This window comes from Sebastes umbrosus, chromosome 9, assembly GCF_015220745.1.
Source record: "Sebastes umbrosus isolate fSebUmb1 chromosome 9, fSebUmb1.pri, whole genome shotgun sequence".
In the NCBI taxonomy this organism is placed as follows: Eukaryota; Metazoa; Chordata; class Actinopteri; order Perciformes; family Sebastidae; genus Sebastes; species Sebastes umbrosus.
Genome location: NC_051277.1, coordinates 24961473 through 24987162, shown reverse-complemented (window position 1 = coordinate 24987162; position 25690 = coordinate 24961473). Strand labels below are relative to the sequence as shown.

Here is a 25690-nt window from a genome sequence, read left to right as displayed (position 1 = left end):
CATTTGAAAATCAATTTCCTCATTAAACACATTTTCTCAAATTTTCCTTTTTTTGTAGCAGTATTTTTGGAAGCAATATTCTTTCTTTATTCATATTTCTATTGTATATTTTTCAGTGGAAATCGACTTTATAAATCAAATGTGAAATAAAATCAGCAAGCTGTGTTACTTCATTTTGTGTCCACTGTGTAGAAAGTCATATTTATGAACCAAATAGAAAAAACTCCACAGGCATTTGGATCACGTATTTTCTTTCTTTCTTTAGTTTTTCATCTTTTCCACCCCAAAAACCCAATGTAGAACGATGATACATCACCCAAGGGATGGGGTAAGTTGATAATAAAATCAGAGTAAGGGTTCAAAGCAATAGGCCTACAATAAATACAAAGTACCACAAACATGACCTAATAACATACACAAAAAAACATATATACTCAATGTATAAATATGTAATGGAGAAATAGGTCAATAAAATAGAACAGATACAGGAAATGACACTATTAACCTTATTGATTGTTGACGTGAGAGACGTGCAGTAGCCCCATACAGCGACGCGCCTGTAGGAGGCAGTGTGGTCGAGTGAGTAACACGGACGAGCTGGACATGCGCTTGTTTTGTGAACCAGAGGAGCCCTGGAGAGCAATTTTCTTAATGCCCTTGTTGACCCCACTTTGAAAATCATGAAATTTCTCAGTTATCAATTTTACCCCCATTCACCAAAAGAACAATTTTGTGTAGCAATATACAACTGAATGACATCAGCTTGATGGGTGAGACAAGGGCTGGTGGTAACGTTATCACTATTAATCAGTATATTTCCTCCTGTAGAGTAAAATAACATACCTACACAATCGGGTCTCGAAAATGTTTATGTTCTCATCATAATATCTAATAATCAATCAACAGATTTTTTCTGTCTCTCTTATTTGTTTATTTGTTTATCACAATTTAAGACTATACAACATAACAAAAAAAATAAATTTAAACAACATTGTGAGTGGGAAAAAAATTAAAAACATAAAAACAGATACATGGACAGCATGGGGGAAAAGCAATTACAAGACAGCAATTAAATGACCCCTTAAGCGACTTTTGAAACATTTGACAGATGAACAGTTTATTGATAGATGTGGAAAGCTACTCCATAATTTGGTTCCTCTAAATCTTATCGAAAAACAAAAAAATAAAGACATTGTTAAAGAAAGAAAAAAAGGAGAATCTGGAGTTTCTTAAATAGAGGAGCAAGAGGAGATGTGTGACTCTGATCGAGTTGCACTATCTGTTTATATCATGTTTATTTTTGTTTATATCTTATTTTGTATATTGTATATTGGTAGAATTTCAATTTTTTTATTCTTATTTTTATTCTAACGTTTTTTATCTATTCTTTTGTTATTATACTGCTTACTTGCACCAACAAAAACAAAGCAAATTCCTAGTGTATAAGATAAGATAAGATAAGATAAGATGAACCTTTATTAATCCCCGGAGGGAAATTCAGGTGTCAAAGCAGCAACATCAGCAAACAGAGTGAAACACAGGAGAGGTAAAGGTATACAAAAATTATAAAAACAATAATAGAGATATAAAAGATACAGAGTGAATGGGTGAACATAGTGTGTGCAGTCCGTCAATAAATTAATGTAGTATGTGCAATAAATAAATGTAATATGTACATATGTGCAGTCTATAAAGTGGTATAAAGGATGTATAGTGTAAAGTAATGTAATGTATGTAATGAGTAATTTATACCTCTTACACCTGGCAATACACAAGATTCTGATTCTGATTCAATCCCCTTTTTCAATCCATTTGCACTATCTGTTTATATCATGTTTATTTTTGTTTATAGCTTATTTTGTATATTGTATATTGGTAGAATTTCAATTTTTGTATTCTTATTTTATTCTAACGTTTTTATCTATTCTTTTGTTATTATACTGCTTACTTGCACCAACAAAACCAAATCAAATTCCTAGTGTATACCTCTTACACCTGGCAATAAACACGATTCTGATTCTGATTCTGATGTTATGTTTGTTAAAGTGAAACCTGTATTGAATATATTGCATAATAATGCTGATGTTTGTATAACAAAAAAAAACAATAAAGACATTGTTAAAAAAAAAAAAAAAAATAATCTGGAGTTTCTTAAATAGAGGAGCAGAGGAGATGTGTGACTCTGATGCAATCCCCGTTTTGTTAGCACCGCCCCCTCGAGCTGTCCCATACAGGAAAACATTCGCATCACATATCCGTGGCCCCCACGTGTCTCATGGCTGTTGCACAAAAACATCACGAGTGGCTGCTGCAGCTGTGGGTGGTACAAATACAGCACATGGTTGCGTTTGGTAGGTGCTTGTAGCAAACGGAGCGGGCCTCAAACTAACTCTGCGCTTGTTTGAAGTCTCAGTTTACAAGTTAAAAGTTGTGCAACTTTTTTTACTTTGGTTTACTGTCAGTAGTGAAACCCCACTGGGACTTTTGAGGACTTTTAAAACCCACTAGTCCCTCACTCTCCGCCTGCAGCAGCAGCAGCAGCAGCCTCGCAGCAGAAAGCTATAAGCATGTCGACCACTAATGAAGTGAAGAGCTGCCCAATCCCCACCAGGACACTCACCCTCAAGGACTGGTCCCAGCTACCCGACTGTTACAGCCAGACACCCGGGGGGACACTCTTCTCCACCACGCCTGGAGGTAAGACCTGGGGAGTGCAACGCTTTTTCCATATGTCTACTTTTGTGTGGAATTTGCCAGAAAAAGTCAGCTAACTTAGCTGTGTAACTCAACAGTTTTGTCGTGCAAAATATTGTCGTGCAAACTCTCGCGAGAAGTTGCAAACAATGGAAACAGCATTAAAATAAAACAGCTGAGAAAAAGTGTTTTAAAGTGTTATTTAGCTCACCCTAACACTGTAAAATAACCATATAAACAAAACTATAAGAAAGTTGAATAAATGCCTTGTTGCTCTCATTCTGCTTAGTTGGCTGCAACCCTCATGTTGTCAACAAGTTGGCTGTCATTTGTTAGTTTTGAACACTAAGTTGAACCAAACAATGGAATCAAGAAGTGCTATTACATAGAATATACACTCATGTACAATTCTTTTTATAAGATATTCCTTTATTAGTCCCACAGTGGGGAAATTTGCAGTGTACAGCAGCAAAGGGGATAGTGCAAAAAACAAGTTGCATCAGCTAACAGAGTAAAAAAAGAACCATTTAAATAGAAGGAAGTATAAAAATGGGAGCAGTGTGTACAGTATTGACAATAAACAGACTATTAACAAAATTGTACAAGTGGAAAATGATATTGCACAGTGAGAATGAAATTAAATTCCACCTGAAAATATCAGGTTATTGTCAGTTTTTGGTGTTAAGTGGTCTACTGGGAGCTGTGCTGGTTGTTTTATATTAGTAAGTTTCAAATTACACTTTAAATAAATACCACATATTAACAGACATGTTTATCTTTGATTGCTGATAGCAGAACAATAGTTGTCACTTTGAAGTACATGAGATAGATACATGATTATTGGCACGTAAACGTGACAAATAAAAACAACAACACACTGTCACTTGTTGCTGCATGTCTAAAGACGACAACAAGAGCTGTCTACCCCGTGACTTGTGATTTAAAGAGGGTGTGTTTGTGTGTGTGTGTGTGTGTTCAACTGCCAGAACAGCAGAGTGATTGGCCTCTGCCTTGGTGGAGGAGCTGGAGGCCGTCCTATACGCGCTGCTCTCTGCTTTGCATTTCAGGAACAGTAGAGAACATTCTGTACAAGTTAAGAGGAGGAGGAGGAGGGGAAGGAAACCTCTAATGCATGGGCAGTGTGAGCAAGATATATTTATTTTATTAGTACCAATTGACAGCACTGGTATAGGAACTTGCACCAGAGAGTTTTGACTTGTGTTCCACTTTGTGTGCAACACATTTCGCTTTACTGGGGTCATGCCATGTATTGCTAAGACTGACCTCTTTTTTTACATAAATGCACTGCACTCTGCCTTGCAATTCATCGATTGCGCTATAGCTTGCATTCCAGCCCTCTTTCCTTGCCCCAATTCTCTCTCTCCTCCCTCTGCTTTACTTTCCTTTGTCCGGGACGAACTGCTTACCACAGTCATTGCATAACATGTTTTTCCTCGTGGCGAGGTCGAGGAGGTTCAAACTCCAGTAAAGAAGCAGCAATCCACTCCTTGACTCAGTCATATCCTGGTCAAACTTATCACAACACGCCATTTTTACGACGCTGTTTTTCGCTTGGAGTCTGTCCAAGTCCAGATGGTGACAGACATGAGTCGTGTCAAGAAGATTTTAGATGTGGCAAGCTGCAGGGTTTTGCTTCAATCATGTCAGCACTTTCAGGAATCCTTGGATAGACACCTAAGCGTGTCACATCTGCCGTCAATGTTAAATGACTTTACCCAGTGAAAGAACGAACATGTGGCTTTAATCTCAAGGCCTCCTGCTTCAAAAGAGAATGTTTTGTGCTATGATTTCTAAGAACTCATGGCAGCCTTCAGCCCTCCCCTCTGCACACACACACAAACAAACCTACTTTTCCTATTCAAATCCCCTCCGGTAGAAGATAATGATGCGTAACTCCCCAAATGTGCACCTTGCCAAGATGCTCTTGTAATCATATGTTGTCAGAGAATTAACTTAATTTCCTACCAGGAAGTGAGATTTAATGTTTGTTTACTGCAGGTCAAACACCAGATTTTCTTTTTTCCCTTTTGTCTCTCAGGCACCCGCATCATCTATGACAGAAAGTTTCTGATGGATTGTCGAAATTCCCCTCTTGCCCGGACTCCCCCATGCTGTCTGCCCCAGATCCCCGGGGTAACAGTACCTGCTACACACCCTATGGGGAAACTACAGGATCTCAAAGAGGAGGAAGAGGAGGAAGAGAAGAACATTGCAGGTAAACATGCAACTACTAAGTTTTTTGTTTTCTCTGAGCTTGACTCGTTGATGTGTGCAAAAACATGTCAATGTTTCATGCTTTTTGTGGTTTTATGAAATCAATATATCCCCCACATTGCACACTTTCGTAGTGTTATTTAATAAGAGAACTACACATATCAATATCCTCATGCATATAATGCTCTTCCTGCTGTTTTCTCACGTACTTGCAACCCTTTTGTTTCCACCCTGAGTTGTCATTTTACTGAGTCATGATTATTCAACATGTGTTATACAGCAGATAGGTGCAGCATGTGTTCCTACAGTGCCATGCCTACATTCTAGTAGCACAGTATTTGTGCTGTGTTAAGGACCGGGACAGGAGTCACGTGTTTAGTCTTTCAGGGGTAGAACCAGACTTTTAAATCCAGGTTAATAGTGTCAACTGTAAATCTGTTGTTGCTGAGGAGTTAAGAAAGATATCAACAGTTAAGGGTTTACTGAACGTTCAGTGTTTCTGATGGCCCTCCCCAGAGGATATAATGACATGTTTGAGATAAAAGACGTCATTCTGGCAATGATTCATGGCAGTGTAACTAAAGGTTTGGGTTCATGGGCAAATTGAGATTTATTATTGAGCGGAATACATCAAACCATCAATCTGCCCCTCTCCATTCCTCCTGTCAAACTAAAGACCACGAGGATTAGTGTTGACCCTCTTTTCCTCTATCTCACTTGTCTGAGTTGGTAAACACACAGCATATGTCATGCGGTCTGGATTTGCGAGCTACACCCATTTAGTCCAGTGTTTTTGTTTTTTTCTTGCCAGTTATGAACGCATTGATTAGGTCTGTACTTTGCCATCTTGTCTGTAGTCTGTTAAGGTGTGGTTGTGCTTTGTCTGCAGACTCAACTGACAGCTGATTGTCAAACACCTCCCATTTATAATCTTAACTGTTTCTTCTCTTCCTTTTTCAACAGATGACAACCAGTTTGAGATGGACATCTGAGCTCCAGTATTACCTCCTGTGGAGAGTTATTAGTTAAAAACACCTCGGAGGTCATTTATGACTGTAATGCATTACATATAAAGCTTTTTTTCACCTTTTTTTTTTTTTTTAAATAAAAGCTTTTGTGAGGAACCAAAAAAAGGATGGAAAAGTTAGAAAACAGTAGGGTGTTTTTGACCCTAGGAAAAAAAGTGTGTTAAACAAAGAAAATGGTATTTAATGGGCTGATCGGTGGCTCACTCACTTCAGAGCTGCAGCAGGATTGAAAAAATCCATTTTGATTTCACTTTTTTTAATCTTTTGTAAATAACATTGTACAATTTAGCCTATTTTTTAAGTTGGGGAATATAAGATGATTACATTAAGACATGTAGAGTTTTTCACTGCAGGCATCAGTTGTTTTGTTGTATTTCACCCCCAAATACGGATGGCTGACTTTCTTTGTGATGGGCAAATGAGTGTCTCCTGATATTGGGGGTCAGGGCCTACTGAATATCAGCTCCTACTGTTTTGTATGGAGGGAGAGCTGAGATGTGAATAATTTCAAATAAAGGCTATTCAGACTGCCAGCAATCGCTTGTGTCTTTTTTCATTAAATGTTAGCCTATATCACATTCTACTTCGAACAATGCGTAGGACATTGTTATTCTATGTATCTATGACAGAACGTGTAATAAAACCATTGAGTTGGGTAATTCCCTTGCATTGTAGAGCTGCACGCGGATATAAAGTGCTTAACTGTGTACCATTTTAACACCCAGCCCATATATCACACACTGATGATACATATGTAGGAGAGAAAAAATATCTACTTTAGTCTACTTTTTTTTTGTTGCTATTTTCATAAAATATAGGATTTTTCTTAACTGAATTTGAAGTTGTTGTTTTGTTTATTGTTTTTTAAGTTTTACAGAGAAGTTCAATGCTAATTATATTTTTTGTTTTACAAACAAAAGAGAACAAAAGGATGAAAGAAAAGATTAATTAGCAAAAGATTAAAAACTCAATGAGAAATAAATAAATACAATAAAAAGGGGGGATTCAAGTTGCTTACAATTCAACATGAAATTTCATTGATGCGGTGTATCCAAAAATAATGACTAGGTCCACAAATGACATAAGAGGAGATTTAAGCTTAGATTCAGTGTAGTCCACGAAGGGACGCCACATTTTCTCAAATTTGTTGGCAGAGCCACGAAGCATAAACCTGAGTTTCTCTAGTTTTAAGTGCTGTATGACATCTCTCAACCATAAAATGCAACTGAGAGGTTGTGGATTTTTCCAGTTATGGAGAACCAGCCTGCGCGCCAACAACAATACAAAGGTCAAATTTAAAGTTTTAAATGTTTGTTTCATAAAAATGTGTCCCTTAATTCAGTAAGATCTTGTCTATAACATGAAAAAGCATGTTGCCATAGAAACCTACATGTTAAGGAGCTAATGTGTTGTATAACCGTCTCATGTATGGTATGTTTTTGTACACTGGTGGTGTGAACTCCCCTCACACAGGCAGACAGATTTAGCCAGTGTTGAATTGATTATGCAGTCAAGCTTATTAGCATTAAGGTCAAATGTAAGCATACTCTATGTTGCTCAATATATAATATTGAATAGTCAGAAATATCTTACAGACCTAATGCTAATTTTGTGATATTTTTTAACAACAGGAGTGAATTCAAAGTGCCCCATTAGCACACGGTGCTGAGAAGCTAAATGCTACCCGGACCCATGTACAAAGTGTCTCTCGCACTATGAACAGGGTCTGGGCTGTAGGTACGCCTGCTTGTTCCAGACGCTGATCTGTAGATTAAGGAGGCTAACTGTAGGAGTAGGCCTGGTCTTAAGTAATGAGGTCAGCTGCAGCCCAGACATACTGAGACCACTCTGCAATGTGGGGGTGGGGTGTGACACCTGCTGGTATTTGACCCGACAGTCATCTCAGATATGTATTTGTTGATTTATGAGTTATGTTGAGGCAGATGTGGCATAAATATTAGTTTCAGCACAGTCTGATGATCCCAAAACTTGGACTTTAAAGCTATCAATGATGTCAAGGTGGATCTTCAAGTGAGAACAGATAAGCAGGTCCCTCCCTGTGCGTCATACGTGAGTTAGGGATGTAGGTCAGTCTGCTCAGCTGGTCCAGTCCAATGACCTTGCAGGTGTGACTGGGAACCACTTTGCATTGCGTCAATGTTAACTGACTTTTTGCCAGGAGGCTCCGATTTATATGATTTTATTTATAATAAGAATCAGAGCAGATTTTTATAAACGTGCTCAGTATTTGGCCCATCACAATTCTTCTAAGAGCATGCAAAGTAAACTTGATGTGTGCCAGACTGTTACTGTGCACTACAGTAAAGACTGGACCCAGACTGGACGCACTCCAGTGCAGAACGATAAGATAAACGTTGGGGTAATACTTAATCACTTGGCTGTTCTTTGTAAAACATGCCGATTGAACTGCATGCACTGTTTGAACAAGTTTGGGTGTATGTTTGTGCTGAGCGCACGTGAGAACAATGCCAGGTGACTAGGAAGAACGCCACATGCTCCTGTTTTGAGGGATTTCCTATATGGCAGAGGGGGAGATGTGAAACTGAAAATGATACTCAGACGTTTTTGGTGATATACGGAGTGGGTAAAGGGTTATGCACATTTACGGGTACACCTGATGTAATCATCCCATGTCCTATTCTGGGATGGGCACCAATGTACAGCACAAACACAGCTTTGGTGTCCAGAAAAAGAGGTGAAGGTAAGGGGGCGGGGGGGGGGGGGGGCGTTGCCCCTCTTGGATGCCTTTATGTTAGATAAAACATGATCCAGTAGAGAAAACGTGATGAAGTGCCCTCGAGGGTACCCTTCATTTACAGAAAACGAAATGAAGTGCCCTCGAGGGTACCCTTCATTTAGAGAAAACGTGATGAAGTGCCCTCTAGGGTGCCCTTCAAGTAGAGAAAACGAGATGAAGTGCCCTCGAGGGTACCCTTCATTTAGAGAAAACGAGATGAAGTGCCCTCGAGGGTACCCTTCATTTAGAGAAAACGTGATGAAGTGCCCTCTAGGGTGCCCTTCAAGTAGAGAAAACGAGATGAAGTGCCCTCGAGGGTACCCTTCCAGTAGAGAAAACACGATCAAGTACCCTTTAGGGTTCCCTTCCAGTATAGAAAACGCGATAAAGTGCCATCTAGGGTACCCTTTCTGTAGAGAAAATGCAATGAAGTGCCCTCTCGGGTGCCCTTCCAGTAGAGAGAGCACGATGAAGTGCCCTTACAGATGGCCTTAAAATTGAGAAAACATGATGCAGCGATGGTGCCCCACCGCATGCAGCTGGTGCCCTTTTATTTTTTTCTCCCCCTACCCCTCAGAGTCCGCCACTGCTTCCAGCAGTATGACATACAGTCTACAATTAGAACTAGCTGCTCAACACATTGTCTTAAATTAATTCCTTTACCTCCATCAATAGGCCTTATGACCCATTGAAAACCAATGATGACAAGTGATTTCAACACAAGGTGCATCATAAATTAAAGGGACTGTTGATGGTCCAGCTCAAAATAGCTCTCTCTTGACTGACAAGTCATTGTGATTACAGGTTTGTTCATGTTGGACAAAAACCCGCCAATGCAAAATCTGCCTTCCTTATGCATCTGCACAATAGCATGATGATAATCTGGCCACATCAATTTGATGTAAACTTCATGTAAATTATACCTGCATAGAATTTGCTTTCAATGCACGCTTCCAATCACACTTGTACATAATTTCTAACATGCAGTAATTGGCCATTTTTTTATAATTGTAAACTGATAGATGGGATTATGTCAAGACGTGTTTGAAGCAGTGGTAATCCACTGCTCAGAGTGGGAGATCCTTGCTGGCTTGTTTATCACTGGGCATGTGACAGTGACACATGAACTTGTCAGTAACTCTCTGGAAGAGGTATACATCACAGAGGGTCAGAAGTGCCTGCAAACATGCATTTGACAAGGCTTCTTTTGTTGTTTAGAAATGTGATGCATTCTGCTAACCCCCATGTTGTTATATAATTCCATACATTTCAGTCAATGGTTTGTTTGCCATACATCCATAAAATGTTGTTTTGCACAATATGAGCCTTGTACCACTGTAAACAACTTCCCTTCAGATGACCACCCCTTCCTTCCCACTGAGAGTCAATGAACTCTGGTAATCTTGCTCCATTGCCCTTTTCCATAGACAAACTATTCCCCCTTTTCATCCCCTCCCCCTGCTCCCCTTCCCGGTAAGAGGGTTGGGCTGAGCTGGGCTGGACGACCAGGCTCTATTTCTGTCAGCTGCTCCTGTTGAAGCTGTTGGTACAGGCTCGCTCGGGCTGAATCGCCGGGGTGACGATGTAAACAGACACTCGTACACACGGCCTGCTTGGTCACATCTATCATGACAGGGTGGGGACTGGGGCTCAAGTGGATCATGCATGATATACACACACACAAACTTTACATTGCAGGAATTAAGCCAACTATTTCACAGAGTGACTTTTGTTGAGTACACCAGTAAAATTATATTCAATTCCTAGATGTGCAGCACTTTATTGACAGTGTGCGTCTCAGATTTGATTTCAGTTTCTTTGATTACACTAGATTCATAGACAGGTGTATTTAATCACTAGTTTCTGTTTAGCCCCTGCAGGTGAAGTTTGCAACAAAGAACTATATGAAGGTCTGAAAGGACTTGTCACATTACAAGAAACACACTTTTGACTTTTGTCCTTTGACAGCTAAACTTACACTGAAAGCAAACCTCAGCCTTGCTTGCTATACACCAATATGTATAGAATGACACTGTATTTGTCTCAATCTTAGGTTAAAGCTTATGATTCCGCTGTTTGTTGCAGGATCTCTGGTATGCCTCATAAGACGGTCTCAGATCAGTCTTGTAACAGCTGCTGTCAGGCTATTGCTTAATGTGTCGCCAGTAACAGTACCTTTCACCAAACATGTTTTCCACGCATGACTTTGTACGAGCTGTAAATATAGCTTAGTATGCATATGTCAAAGGTTATGTCCTTGTTTCTCGGGAGCACCGCTTGCCTACGACTCTTACTGTTGTTGTTGTAGGCTATACCTCTTGCACATAGTCATTGTGCAAGCTTTTATCACATGTTGCTACACGGTCCGGTGTCACCTTGCAGAATAGAGACCATTGTCCTTTTAAGATGTCAAGTTGGCCGGCTGCTGGTATGCTACTATGTTCATACTGTACTCATGTAATGTCATGTCTGATGGAGGAACTCAGATGATGTTTCACAACCCAACTCTAGTATCCCAACCCTATGACCCCTTGTATGTGTGTGCATCTATTACACAGGTATACTTTACAGAATACTATACATACTAATGGTATGTAGAATAGGATATTTTGTCATAGATATACAGTATGTAACAGAGCTCCACCTCACACTGCTTCCAGACATTTCTTCCATCACTGGCTTTATTGTGCTGTACATGAACATGCACTCACAATAAAGTATATTCTGCATTATGCATGTGTTGGCAAATATGTGCATGTGTGCCTCACTCTGTTTATGATCTCTCTCGTCCCTGCCCACCTAAAAAAGAGCAGAGACACTGACACTGAGAGCTCAACATGTGCAGAGAGGCCCCAGAGCCATAGATTTTTCCTGTCATAACAGACTCACTTGCATATCGGCTGCTCTTCTTTGAACACAACATCTCACAATTACACAGACGCACTATTGGGACCTTGTAACCCAGATCATTGTCAAGCATGTCATGTAGTTTAAAGACATTCAGTCCCTTTGTTGTAAGCTTTAAATGAAAGCTTTGCCTACCATATCTTTGTAGCATTGTTATTTTAATAAACTTTTTTAATAAGATTTTAAAAAATGTGTCAGACTGACAGGCTTCACAGTGTCTTTTGGTTGCAAAAAAATGACAAGCAAACCAGTTGAAACCAGCTGAATTCATATTGAAGGGGATTTCTCTGCATGTCATGTGATACGGATAATTAAATTTCGAAAAAAAAAGAAAAAAAAAAGACATTAGCAAATATAATAAGCCTACACAACAATAACACAAATGTCTAACAACTCACTGCATGTTCATTATAATGCAAGAGACAGCAACCACCTGCACCTCAGAAGAATAGACTGGGAATAGTCTGCCATCTGCTGGGAGAAAACCAGTAATGCACGTCAGCTAAACAGGTGCATCTGGTGAATAAAAAAACACAACGATGTAGTTGTATAAAAGAGCTCCAGAATATGAGTTAATATTTATACAAAATATGTTATGTATATGGTATTTAATCTAATATAATATTAGCATGTTAAGAGCTTCCAAGTTCATGTGTTCATGTGCTCCCTTGGAAAAAATAACCTATGCTATAAGAGGTAGCCCACAGCTTTTCTATAGGATATGGGATCCATGGATCACTTATATAGAATCTTCTTAACCTTTCTAGGGTATTTACTTAATTATTAATTATTATTCTCTACGTGCTGTTTTCTTTCTTTTTTTCCCCTCTACATTTATTTATTTAATTAATTAATTAATTAATTTAAGGTTTCTATCTTACCAACATGAACTATACTACTGTAGTACTTATTACTTTCAATTTTAACTAACTAATTCAATTATTTAAAAAAATATTTTATGTTATTTTTTCGGTAACTTTACCTCTAGGGGTGGGAAGAAGGCTGGACCTCTCTCTGTGTGGGAGTTGGAGGCAATGTGTATGTGTGTTTTTATGTTTATACATATTAAATATTAAATGTAAGATATATCTATATCTCTCTCTATATATATATATATATATATATATATTTTTTTTTTGTATTATGGCACCGGTGTTATGTTTTGTTATGTTTGTTATGCTATGTTTGGAAAAAAAAGGAATACAAATAATTCTCCCCCTCCCTCCAAAAAAAGAGCTTCCAAGTTTCCATAAGCTTATTAAAATAATAAAAGAAAATCAAATTCCAAGGGCGAAAGCAACTACGTCACACATTAATGGTTAACATTTACTAGTCAGTCATCCTGACTATCCTCTCTCCTCATATATGTCGTCACTGACATAGTGATGTAGGCCCTATTTAATCTTCCATCTAGTAGTCAGATGATCAGGAGTCATTACTTTTCCCACTTGCTCATCGCTCTTTCTTGTGATTGGACACTGCGAGCAGCGACTGTCGCTTCAGCCAATCAGCTTCTCTTGTTGCCTCAGCCAGCACATGACGTCACGTCCCCGCTAACGTGATACGCACTGGGTTTCGAGCAGCCAGAAACACTAGAGAGGGTCGCTGCTCATTGCGGTAAAACAAAGATTGTAGTAAAACTCTGAAGACAGAAGGAGTTTCTTTCTACACAGACGTTGCTGCTGTTCACACCAGGCCAGGATACTATTCATTCAAAAGGTAGGTAGGTCCACATAGTCCTTTTTAGTGGTATTTTAGTGTGTTTATGAGCCGAGTCATGATGAAGTTAGGGAGGGCTGAAGACTCCGGCCTGCAGGAGCTTCTTCTATTAGGCCTTTATTAGCAGAATATAACATTTCTTCATAATAATATGTCTTAAACATTACATTGATATCTTAACCTACTGTTGAAATATACTATTAACGTTACAATACTGATATTAATACTAAAAAAGGCTAATATGGTAATATAAAGATAATAACAAACTAGCTTAATAGAACTCAATAATGCGGCTAAATGTCTCTGTTGCATTGTAGCAACAAAGACTTTGGTTCCTGTAAATGATATATATTGTTTTGTCGTGACGTGGCTCAGCCCATGTTTTTGTGTGTTTGTGTGAGATATAGTTCTGCTTCTTCCTAATTATGTTTCAAATATCTTTATTAGGCAGCATGTGCATGTCAGTGATACAGACTTCTGTGGGGTGTGTATCATGCCTCATTTATATATATATCAACAAAAACAGACAATACTAGGAACTAAGGGCAAACAAAAATGGAGACAAGCAAATACAAAGAACATAAGTAGTTAAAGGGAAAAAAACAAACACAAAACAAAACAAAACAAATTAAATAAATAAAACAGACAACACCCTAAGGCACACAAATAAGGGAGACATTGGTGACATACAGCATATACATAAACATGTGTGGTTCTTCCTAATTAGGTCCAATGGGGGTGTCATTCTTCACATACAGCCTCTAAGTGAGTCTTGTGATGTCTCTAGATGTAGAGAGAGAGTAAACACAGTATGCCAGGCTACAGAGAGAGGCCTGTGTTAGCACAGTCTCAATTAAATGAAGCTCTTTTTTTCTATACACTTCTACAGGCCCAACATAGCCTTGTGCCTTTTATAGAGATGCTCTTCTAGGCCAGGGGTTTCTCAACCTTTTGTAACTTGAGGCCCACTTGGAAACAGGCACATCTGGCTGTAGATGTTTTGAATGTTGACGAATGTTTTTTGATACCTTATGATTCTGTAATTTACTCTTTGTCTTCGTTTTCAATTGTTATGTTTTGTTTTATGTCTGCAACCGTGTAACTGTGGTGCTGCCTATCTTGGCCAGGACACTCTTGGAAAAGAGATTTTTAATCTCAATGAGTTTTTACTCCTGGTTAAATAAAGGTTAAATAAAATAAATAAATAAAAACTTCAGATTGTTAATAAAATAAATAAATAAATGACAAACTGGGCTATGAATATGTGTTATGCCACTGTGAGGTGTAATGACCCACATAGATATTCAGCTTACCCTCACCCATCACTGCCTGCCATTATGCATACTAAACTATTCAGGGTCATATTTCCTCACCACACACTTTTACTGGTTTCAAAAAAATTGCTCGATTTTGTGTCTATGCATCTGTGACATCTATGTCTGTAAAGGGGAGACTCGTGGGTACCCATAGAACCTAATTTCATTCACATATGAGGTCAGAGGTTAAGGGACCCCTTTGAAAATGGCCATGGCAGTTTTTCCTCGCCATAATTTAGCGTAAATGTGGAGCATTATTTAGCCTCCTTCCCGACAAGCTAGCCTGACATGGTTGGTACCAATGGATTCATTAGGTTTTTCTAGTTTCATATAATGCCAGTATATTCACTCTAGCTTAAAAAGTGAGCCGCTACAACCTCTGAAATACAGAATAGCCGTTAGTCTAACCATTTGGCAGCACCTTCGCGGCCCACTAGGTGTCTCTCTGACGCCCACCAGTGGGCCCCGGCCCAGTTGTTGAGAATAGCTGTTGTAGGCCATATTTCAGGGGTAAAACTAAGAATGTATTGTGTTAAAGGGGAACTTCGTCCATTTTCAAAAAGTCATACATGTTATCCCTATTGTCTAAAACAGTCAAAAATTATTAGTAAACATGAACAACTCTCTCCCAAATCCAAAAACTAGAGTGCTAAAACTCAAATTTGGGATGTCATAGGGTTTAAAGTGTGGAGCTGCTCCGTAGACAATGAATGGGAGAGATTTCGTCGACCAACCGAAATGAGCTTTATTCTATTGTAGTGTTCTCAGTTTTAAAACAGAAAATGTTCCCATATACTCAGAACATCCCCCTGGGTGCTCTCAATGTCATCTAGAACATCTCTCCCTATTCATTGTCTATGGAGCAGCTCAACACTTTATACTCTATGACATCACAAATTTGAGTTTTAGCACTCTAGTTTTGGGATTTTGAGTTGTTCATGTTTACTAATATTTTTTGGACTGTCCTAGACCATAGGAATTACATTTATACATTTTGAAAATGGGTGTAGTTCCCCTTTAATGTGTAATACTTCTGCCCCACAATCTATGATCTGCTATTATCGGACCATAACTGCATTTAGTTGTGCTACTCTGTGCTGTACAATGACAATAAATGAAACTACAGTTGACTATCAGATGATCAATTTCAATGACACATTTCCTGTTAAACTTCTATATAAAAAAGGGAACTTATTAATAATAATGTTAAGTTCACACAGTTTCATGTCAGACCATTGCTCTTGGCATTTATCAGTTTAACAACAGCTGATGCAAGCAGCCCTGAACGGGTTCACAAAGTTTAGATTTATTTGATCAGGTACCTTGTCCCTTCTTTAGTAGGTATTGTTTTGATGAAGGTTAATAACTTCCACCAGTTATGTGGCTTATTTTGTATTGTACATTGTGTAGATAGATAGATAGATAGATAACACTATTTACAAATCTCTATATAAATGTTCATAGCACTACTTTACACTAGATAGAAGAAATAAAAAAAAAATACCATGAAATAGAGTTAAAGAAATACTGTATCTCTGCTGTGCAATTTCAAAGTAAAATATGCTGCCATTATAATAACACATATGTCAGTGAACTGACCGCGCCTTACTTTGTCAGTATATACAATGCCATTGTCAGAGGGATTTAAAAGACTCAGAGGCGTCTCAGATGCACTGTCCATGTGTGTGTGTGTCTGTACGTGTATTAATGCCATGATACTGTTGTGAAAACATTGTCAGAGCTCACTCACTTATTCTCGCGGCCCAACACGGAAAACAAATGACAAACATGCAAATGAACACTAAACACGCACTGTGCAGGCCTCCATGGGAGAGACGAGCCCTGTAAATCACTTCTCATCAGAGCTAAATCTGATACCAAATATGGTACAGATTTACATGGGTACAATAAAAGACAAGGTGAAGGTGAACTTTGATGCTGCTCACATCCTTATTGGTGTCTGATTACTGATTATTTGCAAGGTCCCTTTGAAAGAAGCCGTTCCTCACCCTTTAGCCAGTAACGTAACACTCTCCGGTCACAAATGACTTATGAGGTGCAGCAAAGATCCAGCAGCCATCAAAGAAGCTTCTCTGTTAACAGAGAAAGATCTGATAATTGTGTTATTTTACTACTCCACGTCCTCGCTGCCTTAAGGTACAACAAAAACAAACCATCAGGGATCACTGTGTTCCTCCTGGAGCATGGTAACCATAGTTACAGAGGCCTCGCCATCTGTCAGGTGGTGAAATGTTCAGACGTCTTTTTAAAAGCACTGCACACAGAAGCTTAATGCTGATGTAGTAAGTGTAACTTAGTACAACATTAACAGTTGTATTTCTTCTTACAATCTAATCTTACACTTTCATGGTATTGTGAAATGAGTGTGAAATCTACTCAATATCTTATTTATTTATTTTGCACAAATTAAGACAACACAAACATACAAACTATATATATATATACATATGTGTTATTATAATGGCAGCATATTTTACTTTAAATTTGCACAGCAGAGATACAGTATATCTTTAACTCTATTTCATTGTATTTTTGTTTTTATTTCTTCTATCTATTGTAAAGTAGTGCTATGAACATTTATATAGAGATTTGTAAATAGTGTTATCTATCTATCTATCTATCTATCTATACAATGTACAATACAAAATAAGCCACGTAACTGGTGGAAGTTATTAACCTTCATCAAAACAATACCTACTAAAGAAGGGACAAAACAAGGTACCTGATCAAATAACTAAACTTTGTGAACCCGTTCAGGGCTGCTTGTATCAGCTGTTGTTAAACTGATAAATGCCAAGAGCAATGATCTGACATGATACTGTGTGAACTTAACATTATTATTAACAAGTTCCCTTCTTTATATAGAAGTTTAACAGGAAATGTGTCATTGAAATTGATCATCTGATAGTCACCTTTAGTTTCATTTATTGTCATTGTACAGCATAGAGTAGCTAGATAATAGTCAGATAATAGCAGATCATAGATTGTGGGGCAGAGGTATTACACATTAAAGGGGAACTACATCCATTTTCAAAATTTATAAATGTAATTTCTATGGTCTAGGACAATCCAAAAAATATTAGTAAACATGAACAACTCAAAATCCCAAAAACCAGAGTGCTAAAACTCAAATTTGTGATGTCATAGGGTATAGAGTGTTGAGCTGCTCCATAGACCATGAATAGGGAGAGATGTTCTAGATGACACTGAGAGCACCCAGGGGGATGATCTGAGTATATGGGAACAGTAACAGAATATTGATTTATAATTGATCAGCGCTGCCTAGTTTGATTGGAGTTTGCGAGTGATTGTCAGCTGCTCAGAGACGGCAAGGCTCTGACTGGTTGTTTTCCTCCGGTCTGTGAAATCCTGCAGATGCTATCAGGAGCACCGGAAGACACAGAGACACATGATTTTTTTCAGATTACCTGTCTCATGCACTAATGTCAGGATATAGTGACCGTTTTATAATAACTTTTTTTAATCATATTTGTTCCATTTCTACCCACTGCAGCTTTAAATGAGCCTTTATGCATCTTTGGAAACATTTAATAGATGAACAGTTTTTTTTGATAGATGTGAAAAGCTACTCAATAATTTTGTACTCTTAAATTTGATCGAAAATGGACCTCTACTGGTGAGAAATTTAGGAGGATGAAGATCCAAGCAGAACACTACCAAAGAGCCATCCTTAAACCTTGTTATTGATATTTTTACCAAATAAAGAGATAAAAGATTGTTATACTTTGAACCTAATAAATACAAAGTTGTTTTTTCCGATACATATAAAGGCATTGGCAACTGGTTTTGTGTCTACCAATTCGAGAAATGCCTTTTGACGCATTTCATTTTACAGCTACAGCATTGCTTGGTTATAGGTGGAGGACGTGGATGGAAAAGCTGAGCAGAAAGGAGTCGGAGGAGTGCTATTTAGATGTTTATAGTGTACATACACAACGTGACAGAGGAATCCTGGGAGGCCTAGCAGAGATGCAGTTTTCCATCTGGCCCACTCTCCTTTTGTTTTGGCTGTTCTACATGAGCAAACCCAGTGATGAAGCCTAGCATGAGGGTTGCGAATGGACCTGGATCTGCCTTATCAGCAGCCATTAGCGGGAAATGCACCACCTTCTCACGAGGAACAATTAACCTTTAGACACAAAGCCAGATCGCAAACATTTATTGTGCTTTCCAAACAGCCTAGAAATTAAAACAGCTCCTGTAGGCAACAAAATCTTAAATCTCCCTATGTTGTGTTTGTCTCACACATCAACACGGAAACCACGAATGTGTGATGTTGTTGCATGTCAAACAAACTGTGAAGATACAAACAGTACAGGCCTGTTTGGTCACTGCGATCTCTTTCTCTTTCCCATGGCTCATTTGATTACAGCCTCACCCTGCACTCTGTGTGAAGCTGACTCCTCCATTTGTAACGTCTCTCAGTGTGTGAACTGTAAGAAAATGGTGCTTATCTGCGGCTCGGCTGATGTGGGTCGTGATCGGCTATTGACTCATAAGACACCCTCAACAAGCGCAAACATAATATGCTGTGCTTGTCTTCTCTTTGTGGCTGATGTGGGGTTGTTTTCCGTATGAGGCTGCAAAGGCGTGAAAGCAGCAGGAGATGAGTTGAGGGATTAGGGAGAAACTATATGAGATGTTCTTCTCTGTTCTGGGAAACAGTTGCATCATTTTTGTGCCTCTGTGAAAATGTCGTGTTCTTATGAATCAGGACTCGGAGGAACACACACGCACACACACACGCACGCACACACGCACACACGCACACACGCACTTTTTCTCCGCGGTCCATACAATACTACACGTTGTTCTGATCTTGAAACAGGATTAAGGTGCATTCACATAAAGATAACCACAATCCATGATGATGGACTGTTGTTGCTGTAGGCGTCACAGTATAATATATAATAACCCCAAAATGTGCATACTGTTATTGTTGTAGTAGGAAAATCAATATGTATATTCATACTAACGATACATGTAAATAGGTATTTATATCTTTATTATACACGTTATTTAAAGTATGTAGAATTTAGGGCTGACCCGAATGCTTCCAAGCTTCAAAGCTTTGTCCGTTGCCATGGTAATTAACCTGCAAATCTATATTCGATTGCTTTTAAAAAAATGTTTTATTTAATATATATATATATATATATATATATATATATATATATATATATAAGCATGTAATAATAATGTATAAATCCCCAAATAGCCCATGAAATAAGAATCCCACAACATTATTCATTATTCACATTCAACATTATTTATATATCGCTGTTTGTTATTTGTAGAGGTGTGTGTGCGTGTGTGTGAATTAGTGCGACAGCAGCACTGTTTTGGGCACTGAAATAGGGGAGATGGAGACAGACAGACAGAAGAACATGTCAGCCTGCTGCGCCGCGAAGCTTCGAATACATTTGAATATTTCTCACCGAAGCTTCGAAGCCCAAAAAAAAAAGGTGTTCGGTACAGCCCTAAATTGTTATTGTACATTATCTATAATATATCCTTCCACCTGTCTGCATAAAAGCAGAAAAACAAGTTGTACTAATTTCCAAATGTGTGACTTGTGCCACTAAGTATTGTATTATATTGTATTCTCGCTGTTTGACATCAGTATACAAAGCACACACATCCTCCACCTGTCTGTACTGTAGTTGTTTACTCAGCACACTAATTAAGATGAGCCATTATTTACACCATCACTCCTATTGTCTCCTTGCTCTTCAGGTGATTGTTGAATCCAGAGATGAATTTCGAGCAGCCCCCTCCGTACCCAGGCCCCACTGCTCCAGGCTACCCAGCCCAGGGCCCGCCTCCACAAGGCTACCCACCTCAGGGTTATCCTCCACAGGGATACCCTGTGAACATGGAGCAGCCTAACGCAGCGTATCCTAACTACCCCGATGGACAGATGGGTCCCGGAGGTCCTTATCCTGGCCCAGGACAGCCTCCCTATGGGTACCCCGGACAACCACAACCACAGTTTGGCTGGCAGGGGGGACCCCCTCAAGGGCCCATGTACGGGGAAGCTCCCAAAAACACAGGTGAGTGATAACACAGGACAGAGACGCTATTCATAACGTTGTGAGAACAGAACGGTTGGAAGACCGCGGATGATAAGAGAAGTGCTATCCTGAAGGACGTGTTAACACGGAATAGTTCAGTCGAAGAATTATGAAAGGATTTGCGTTCTTGAATCCAGGCTTTTCAAAAGATAGTGACAGGTGTGTGTAGCCAAAATCAGCCAAATGTTGTCTGCACATTTTTCACATCCTGTCACCTTTTGCGTCTACAAAAATACTAACGGCTGATGAGTAATAGCTGTGTGAGCTATTATACTGTTCTCAATCTAATAAACCACACTGGCTTTAGGTGTGATCATGTTTGTTATATGAGATTTTATTTCAAAAATGTTGCAAGGGACACATTTTAATAGGTGTTGATTACTGAAAATGGCATTTATTGTCATTCACCACTCTAGCATTTAGCTGTTCCCTCTTCATTATCTGATATTTCTCCAGCAAGACAATCTGAACAGAGGTGTGGAAGTCTTTTTTTCTTTGCTGACTCACATATTTAAAAGAATCTGTAGTGAAATTTCAATAAAAGAACTTTGATTCCGAAATTGGAAAGTAAATTATATCGAAGGGATCATTTGAATTTGATCATAATATTTGAAAATTTTTGCATCATTCAAATCACAATTTCTCAAACATTTGCCTACCAATGCCTATTGCTGTCTCTGTTGGTCATGTTACCCACGCCTTGTAGGTTGTAGCGGTCCGTCTATAGCGTCTCTATCAGGCCTTTTTCACACAAGACACCTTTACATGTCACAGCAGGAAAAGCACAGGGGTAAATAATAAAATGAATGATGACTGAATTCCATTTAGCTGCTTTGGTTTCAGGGTCCTGGTGTTGTTCATGTCGGCTCACTGTCACATTGTCATAACTCACCGGGACACTTGAATAATAGTCCCCATAATGTTATTTAAAGAGGACCTATTATTACCTATTATTTTCAGGTTTATACTAGTACTACTATACTTGTATTTGGGGTTTCTACTAGAACATGTTTACATGCTTTAATGTTCAAAAAAACGCTTTACTTTTCTCATACTGTGATAGGCCAACCAAACCAAACTCTTCGGACTCCGCTCCAGCTCCGCTCTAACTAGCTTTGTTTGAGGGGCATGCCAAACTATCCGCTAGGCAAAATGTGTTACTTGGTGACATCACCATGTTACGAAAGAAAAGGCAGGACTTCCATCAAAGCGTTTCAGGCAGTTCAGGAGCAGTGTTGCTGTTTGGTGGAGTAACTCCCTTTGGCGTGGACTTTGCGCTTTGTAACTTTTCAGACCTTTTACATGCACAAAAAACTACATAACACACTAAAGGAAAGAAAAAAACACAGTAGGTCCCCTTTAACTATGACAAATGAAAATATCTACTGTGAAAAGGGCCTATTATTTTCATTATCAATTAATCTGCCATTTATTTTCTATATGAATTGAGTATTCTTTGGGTTTATAAAATGTCAGGAAGTAGTGAAAATGATGATGCAAGATGTCTTGAAATTGCAAACACAAAGATATTCACTTCCCTATAATGTAAAACAAGAACAAACAAAAAAACCACCACAACTGAGAAGCTGAAACCATCAAATGTTTGACTTAAATGTTTAATCCATTATCAAAATAGTTGCCCGTTCATTAGTCTGTTGACTAATTGATTGATGAATGAATTGTTTCAGCAACTGGGACTTGCAAAAATGCAAAAAAAACTGTCAGCATGTAGAGAAAGACATTAATGATTTAAACAGTGTGAAGTCAAGCCAGGTTTAAGATAAAAGGTGTGTCAGTGCAGTAGCACCTCCCAGCTGAGCATTCAGAATACTGTGAAACAAAAAGGAACACACGGTAAAATATTCAAGATGAATATGCAGAGCGAAGCTTCCAGAGGACACGGTTAACACCTTTTATGTATTAAAGCGAGCAGCGAGGTGTTACTGTAACTGACTTAAGATAAGCCTCTTCTGGCTGATCAAGGATCAGGAGAGTGCTCTGATAGAGACATTCATTATTAAATATGGGCCAATCATTAACCAGTTATATCATTATCAGAGTGATAAGTTGTCAGCTAGCTTCACTTAATCTCTTGACCAGGACGCCGGTCACCTTGGTAACACACTCCCTTCTATGTCATGAGTCACTGCACCTGGCTGTTAAACGCTGGATGAGTGTTTCCCTCCACATGAATGATTAATCGCAAAACACAAGGAAGGGGAGATGTTTTCGTTCAGGCCCGTCGTTTGACTCGTGTGTGGCGCAGATGGTAAACTCACACATATACGGGTAACACAACGCCGTTCACATGACTTATTTAGACGTATTGACTGAAGTGTGTGAAATAAAGCTGTACGTGCAAAGTAAAGGGAGGCGTGGAGCTCTGAACGCTCTCATCTCATTGGCTTAATGATACCTCAAAGCTGATGTTACTCAACTGTAACGCTGTCTGATCGCGGCCCTGGGCTGCTGCTACGGCATCGCCATGGCGATGAACGTAATTAGAGGGAAATCATAGCCGCCATGGTTACGCTCGAGCTCCCCGCTGAAGAAGACTCGACGGCGAAATCGTGTCTCGGTTTTTATGTGAGAAAATGAATCGCTAATTGCTTTCTTTAAATTGTCCATATCACCTCTTCGACCCCTCTTTTCCTCTCCTCATGCACTCTTTTTCCTCTCTTATTTTTTTATTTCCCTCCAGTGTACGTGGTGGAGGACAGGAGAAGAGACGACACAGGAGACACGTGCCTGACAGCCTGCTGGACAGCTCTGTGTTGCTGCTGTCTCTGGGACATGCTGACATAACTACTCCCCAACTGGTCGCCTCCCGTTGCCCCCCCCATTTCTGTGCCTCGAGCCCCATCACCCTCTCCCCCCATCTGCCTTAAAAACCTCGCACTCCCTTAAAACCAGCCCTCCATTTCCTCTACAAGTCTTTTTACTCGTCTATAAATCAAAGCCTCGATCCTTTATGGAAGTCTCTGTCCAGAGCCACTTTACTCTACCACCTTGATGTAAATCCCTCAGCACTGACTAACCCTGTCCAGGGGGGCTACGCCGTAGCAGCTTGTCCTGAGCTTCTAAACATAAACCTGCTCTTCGCTGTAATCTTACACCAACACACTCACACCGACGTAGACACACACACACACACACACACACACACACACACACACACACACACACACACACACACACACACAGTATACTCGGATCTCAGGCTCATCTAGTGTGAGGCTCTTTGGCACTTTATGACGATTACCTCTGTAAGATACTACTCCTGCCTGCCCTGTCTACCATCCTCCCCGACCTCTCCTTCAGCTGCGCTATACTTCCCATCGCCAAGGGCAACCCCTTAACCTGAAACCTGCCCCCTTCCCCCTCCCCCACCACCACCCCGGCTCTGTTAATGAGCCACAGGGCGCTGTTAAAGAAGCTGATGCTTGAAATGTTCCCCTTTCATTTGCACACAAGCTGTTTTTTGCCGATGTTTTTTGTCTTCAGGTGGAATCATATGAATGCATTTTTAAAAGACGACGGTGATTTATGTTTGATTACTGTTCAACAGTCGATGGCCACAATGTTGTTCTTCTTCATGATCTTGATATGAAACAAATATTCCAATATTATTTTTAATACATACCTTGGAGATAAAACTGAAAATATGTAAAAAAATAAAAATAAAAAAAAGGAAAAAAAGTTGTGATTGCTTAAAAGAAGAAACTTAATCTGTCAGATGCCTTTTTTGCTTTGGATGAGAAACTTGCATTAAAATAATTTATTCCCATGAAATGGAAAGGCGTTGTCGTTTATTGTACATTTGGGGAAACTGCAGTATGTATGCGTGAGTGGTGTGTGTGGGAGAGTAGGGAGTATAGATCAGTGTCATGTAGCCGTTGGCGGCCTGGACGGATCCATTCAACTATTTATAACCCAGCTGCCAGTGCAGGATGTTGGTTGCGACATGGCCGCCTGCCTGACACGTTAACAATATGGTTCACAATAGTGAAGCCAAGTGAAACTAAAGAAGTGGAGACACAAAACTGTGAAGGGGATAAATTACAGGATGTGTTATGGCTTACTAGTGGTGGGAAGTAACTAAGTACATTTACTCTAGTACTTGAGATATTTGAGTATTTCCATTTTATGCTACTTAATACTGTTACTCCACTGCGATTCAGAAAGGAACATTATACTTTTTACTCCATTACATTTATGTGGAGGTTGTTCTGTATAATGAGTACAGTTGGTTTTTAAGCTTTTATACTGAAAAAAAGCTCCCTGCTGCAGCCAAAAGCTGAGCTATGGGAGCTGTGAGAATGAACCAATACTGGTAAGTTGTGGGCTGTACAACCAAAACAACAAGTTTTCTCAGTAAAAAGACAGAGCTGTGGGTAGCTGCAGAGTCGGGTGATAAATCTTAGTGGGTTCATCACTGCGGTTGACTCCTTTCACATGATGCATACAGGAAGTTTCCAGACTCATCCATCTTTTGAACCTTACAATGCTGCAAACATTTTTTGTAGCCTTCTCCCACACCTGTGTCTCGACATGATAGGCTTCATTTTGACTCGTCGCAGTAGGAAAAGCACAGGTGTAAATAATACAAATTAATGATAGCTGATAGCTGTTTCCATTTAGCAGCTTTAATTTCAGATTCCTGGTATCATGCATGCTGGCTCACTGTGACTCTCACCGGTACACTTGAATATAAACTGAGCCGTCGTCAGTGTTATTAGTAACACCGGAGCTTTCCCTACTATGGCGAGTCCAAATATGTGCTGTGAGAAAAGGCCTATCATGTCTCTCTGAGCTCTGCTGGCAGCTCCTTCAATCTCACCGCTTGCTCTTTGCTCTGATGTGCACCGTCAGCTGTGAGACCTTATATAGACAGTCACAGGTGTGTGTGTGTGTGTG

The 25690-nt window shown here is 39.4% G+C and overlaps 2 protein-coding genes across 2 annotated transcripts; both read left to right on the top strand.

Annotated features, from left to right (window-relative positions):
• Window positions 1-2313: 2313 nt before the first annotated feature.
• On the top strand, window positions 2314-6490 carry eif4ebp3l (eukaryotic translation initiation factor 4E binding protein 3, like). Its single transcript, XM_037780727.1, has 3 exons — window positions 2314-2697; window positions 4754-4930; window positions 5893-6490. Exons 1-3 carry the CDS (start codon window positions 2568-2570, stop codon window positions 5919-5921), a joined length of 336 nt encoding a protein of 111 aa, XP_037636655.1. The 5' UTR covers window positions 2314-2567; the 3' UTR covers window positions 5922-6490.
• A 6691-nt stretch (window positions 6491-13181) lies between these two features.
• On the top strand, window positions 13182-24565 carry zgc:165573 (cysteine-rich and transmembrane domain-containing protein 1). The gene is made up of 3 exons (XM_037780652.1): window positions 13182-13341; window positions 20436-20752; window positions 23475-24565. The coding sequence occupies exons 2-3, from the start codon at window positions 20455-20457 to the stop codon at window positions 23576-23578; spliced, it is 402 nt and encodes a 133-aa protein (XP_037636580.1). The 5' UTR covers window positions 13182-13341; window positions 20436-20454; the 3' UTR covers window positions 23579-24565.
• Window positions 24566-25690: the final 1125 nt, after the last annotated feature.

Coding starts and splice junctions, on each gene's coding strand:
- eif4ebp3l (XM_037780727.1), top strand. CDS start 2,568: ATGTCGACCACTAATGAAGTGAAGAGCTGCCCAATCCCCACCAGGACA. Junction 2,698..4,753: donor CTTCTCCACCACGCCTGGAG/GTAAGACCTGGG, acceptor TTTGTCTCTCAG/GCACCCGCATCATCTATGAC. Junction 4,931..5,892: donor GGAAGAGAAGAACATTGCAG/GTAAACATGCAA, acceptor CTTTTTCAACAG/ATGACAACCAGTTTGAGATG.
- zgc:165573 (XM_037780652.1), top strand. CDS start 20,455: ATGAATTTCGAGCAGCCCCCTCCGTACCCAGGCCCCACTGCTCCAGGC. Junction 20,753..23,474: donor GGAAGCTCCCAAAAACACAG/GTGAGTGATAAC, acceptor ATTTCCCTCCAG/TGTACGTGGTGGAGGACAGG.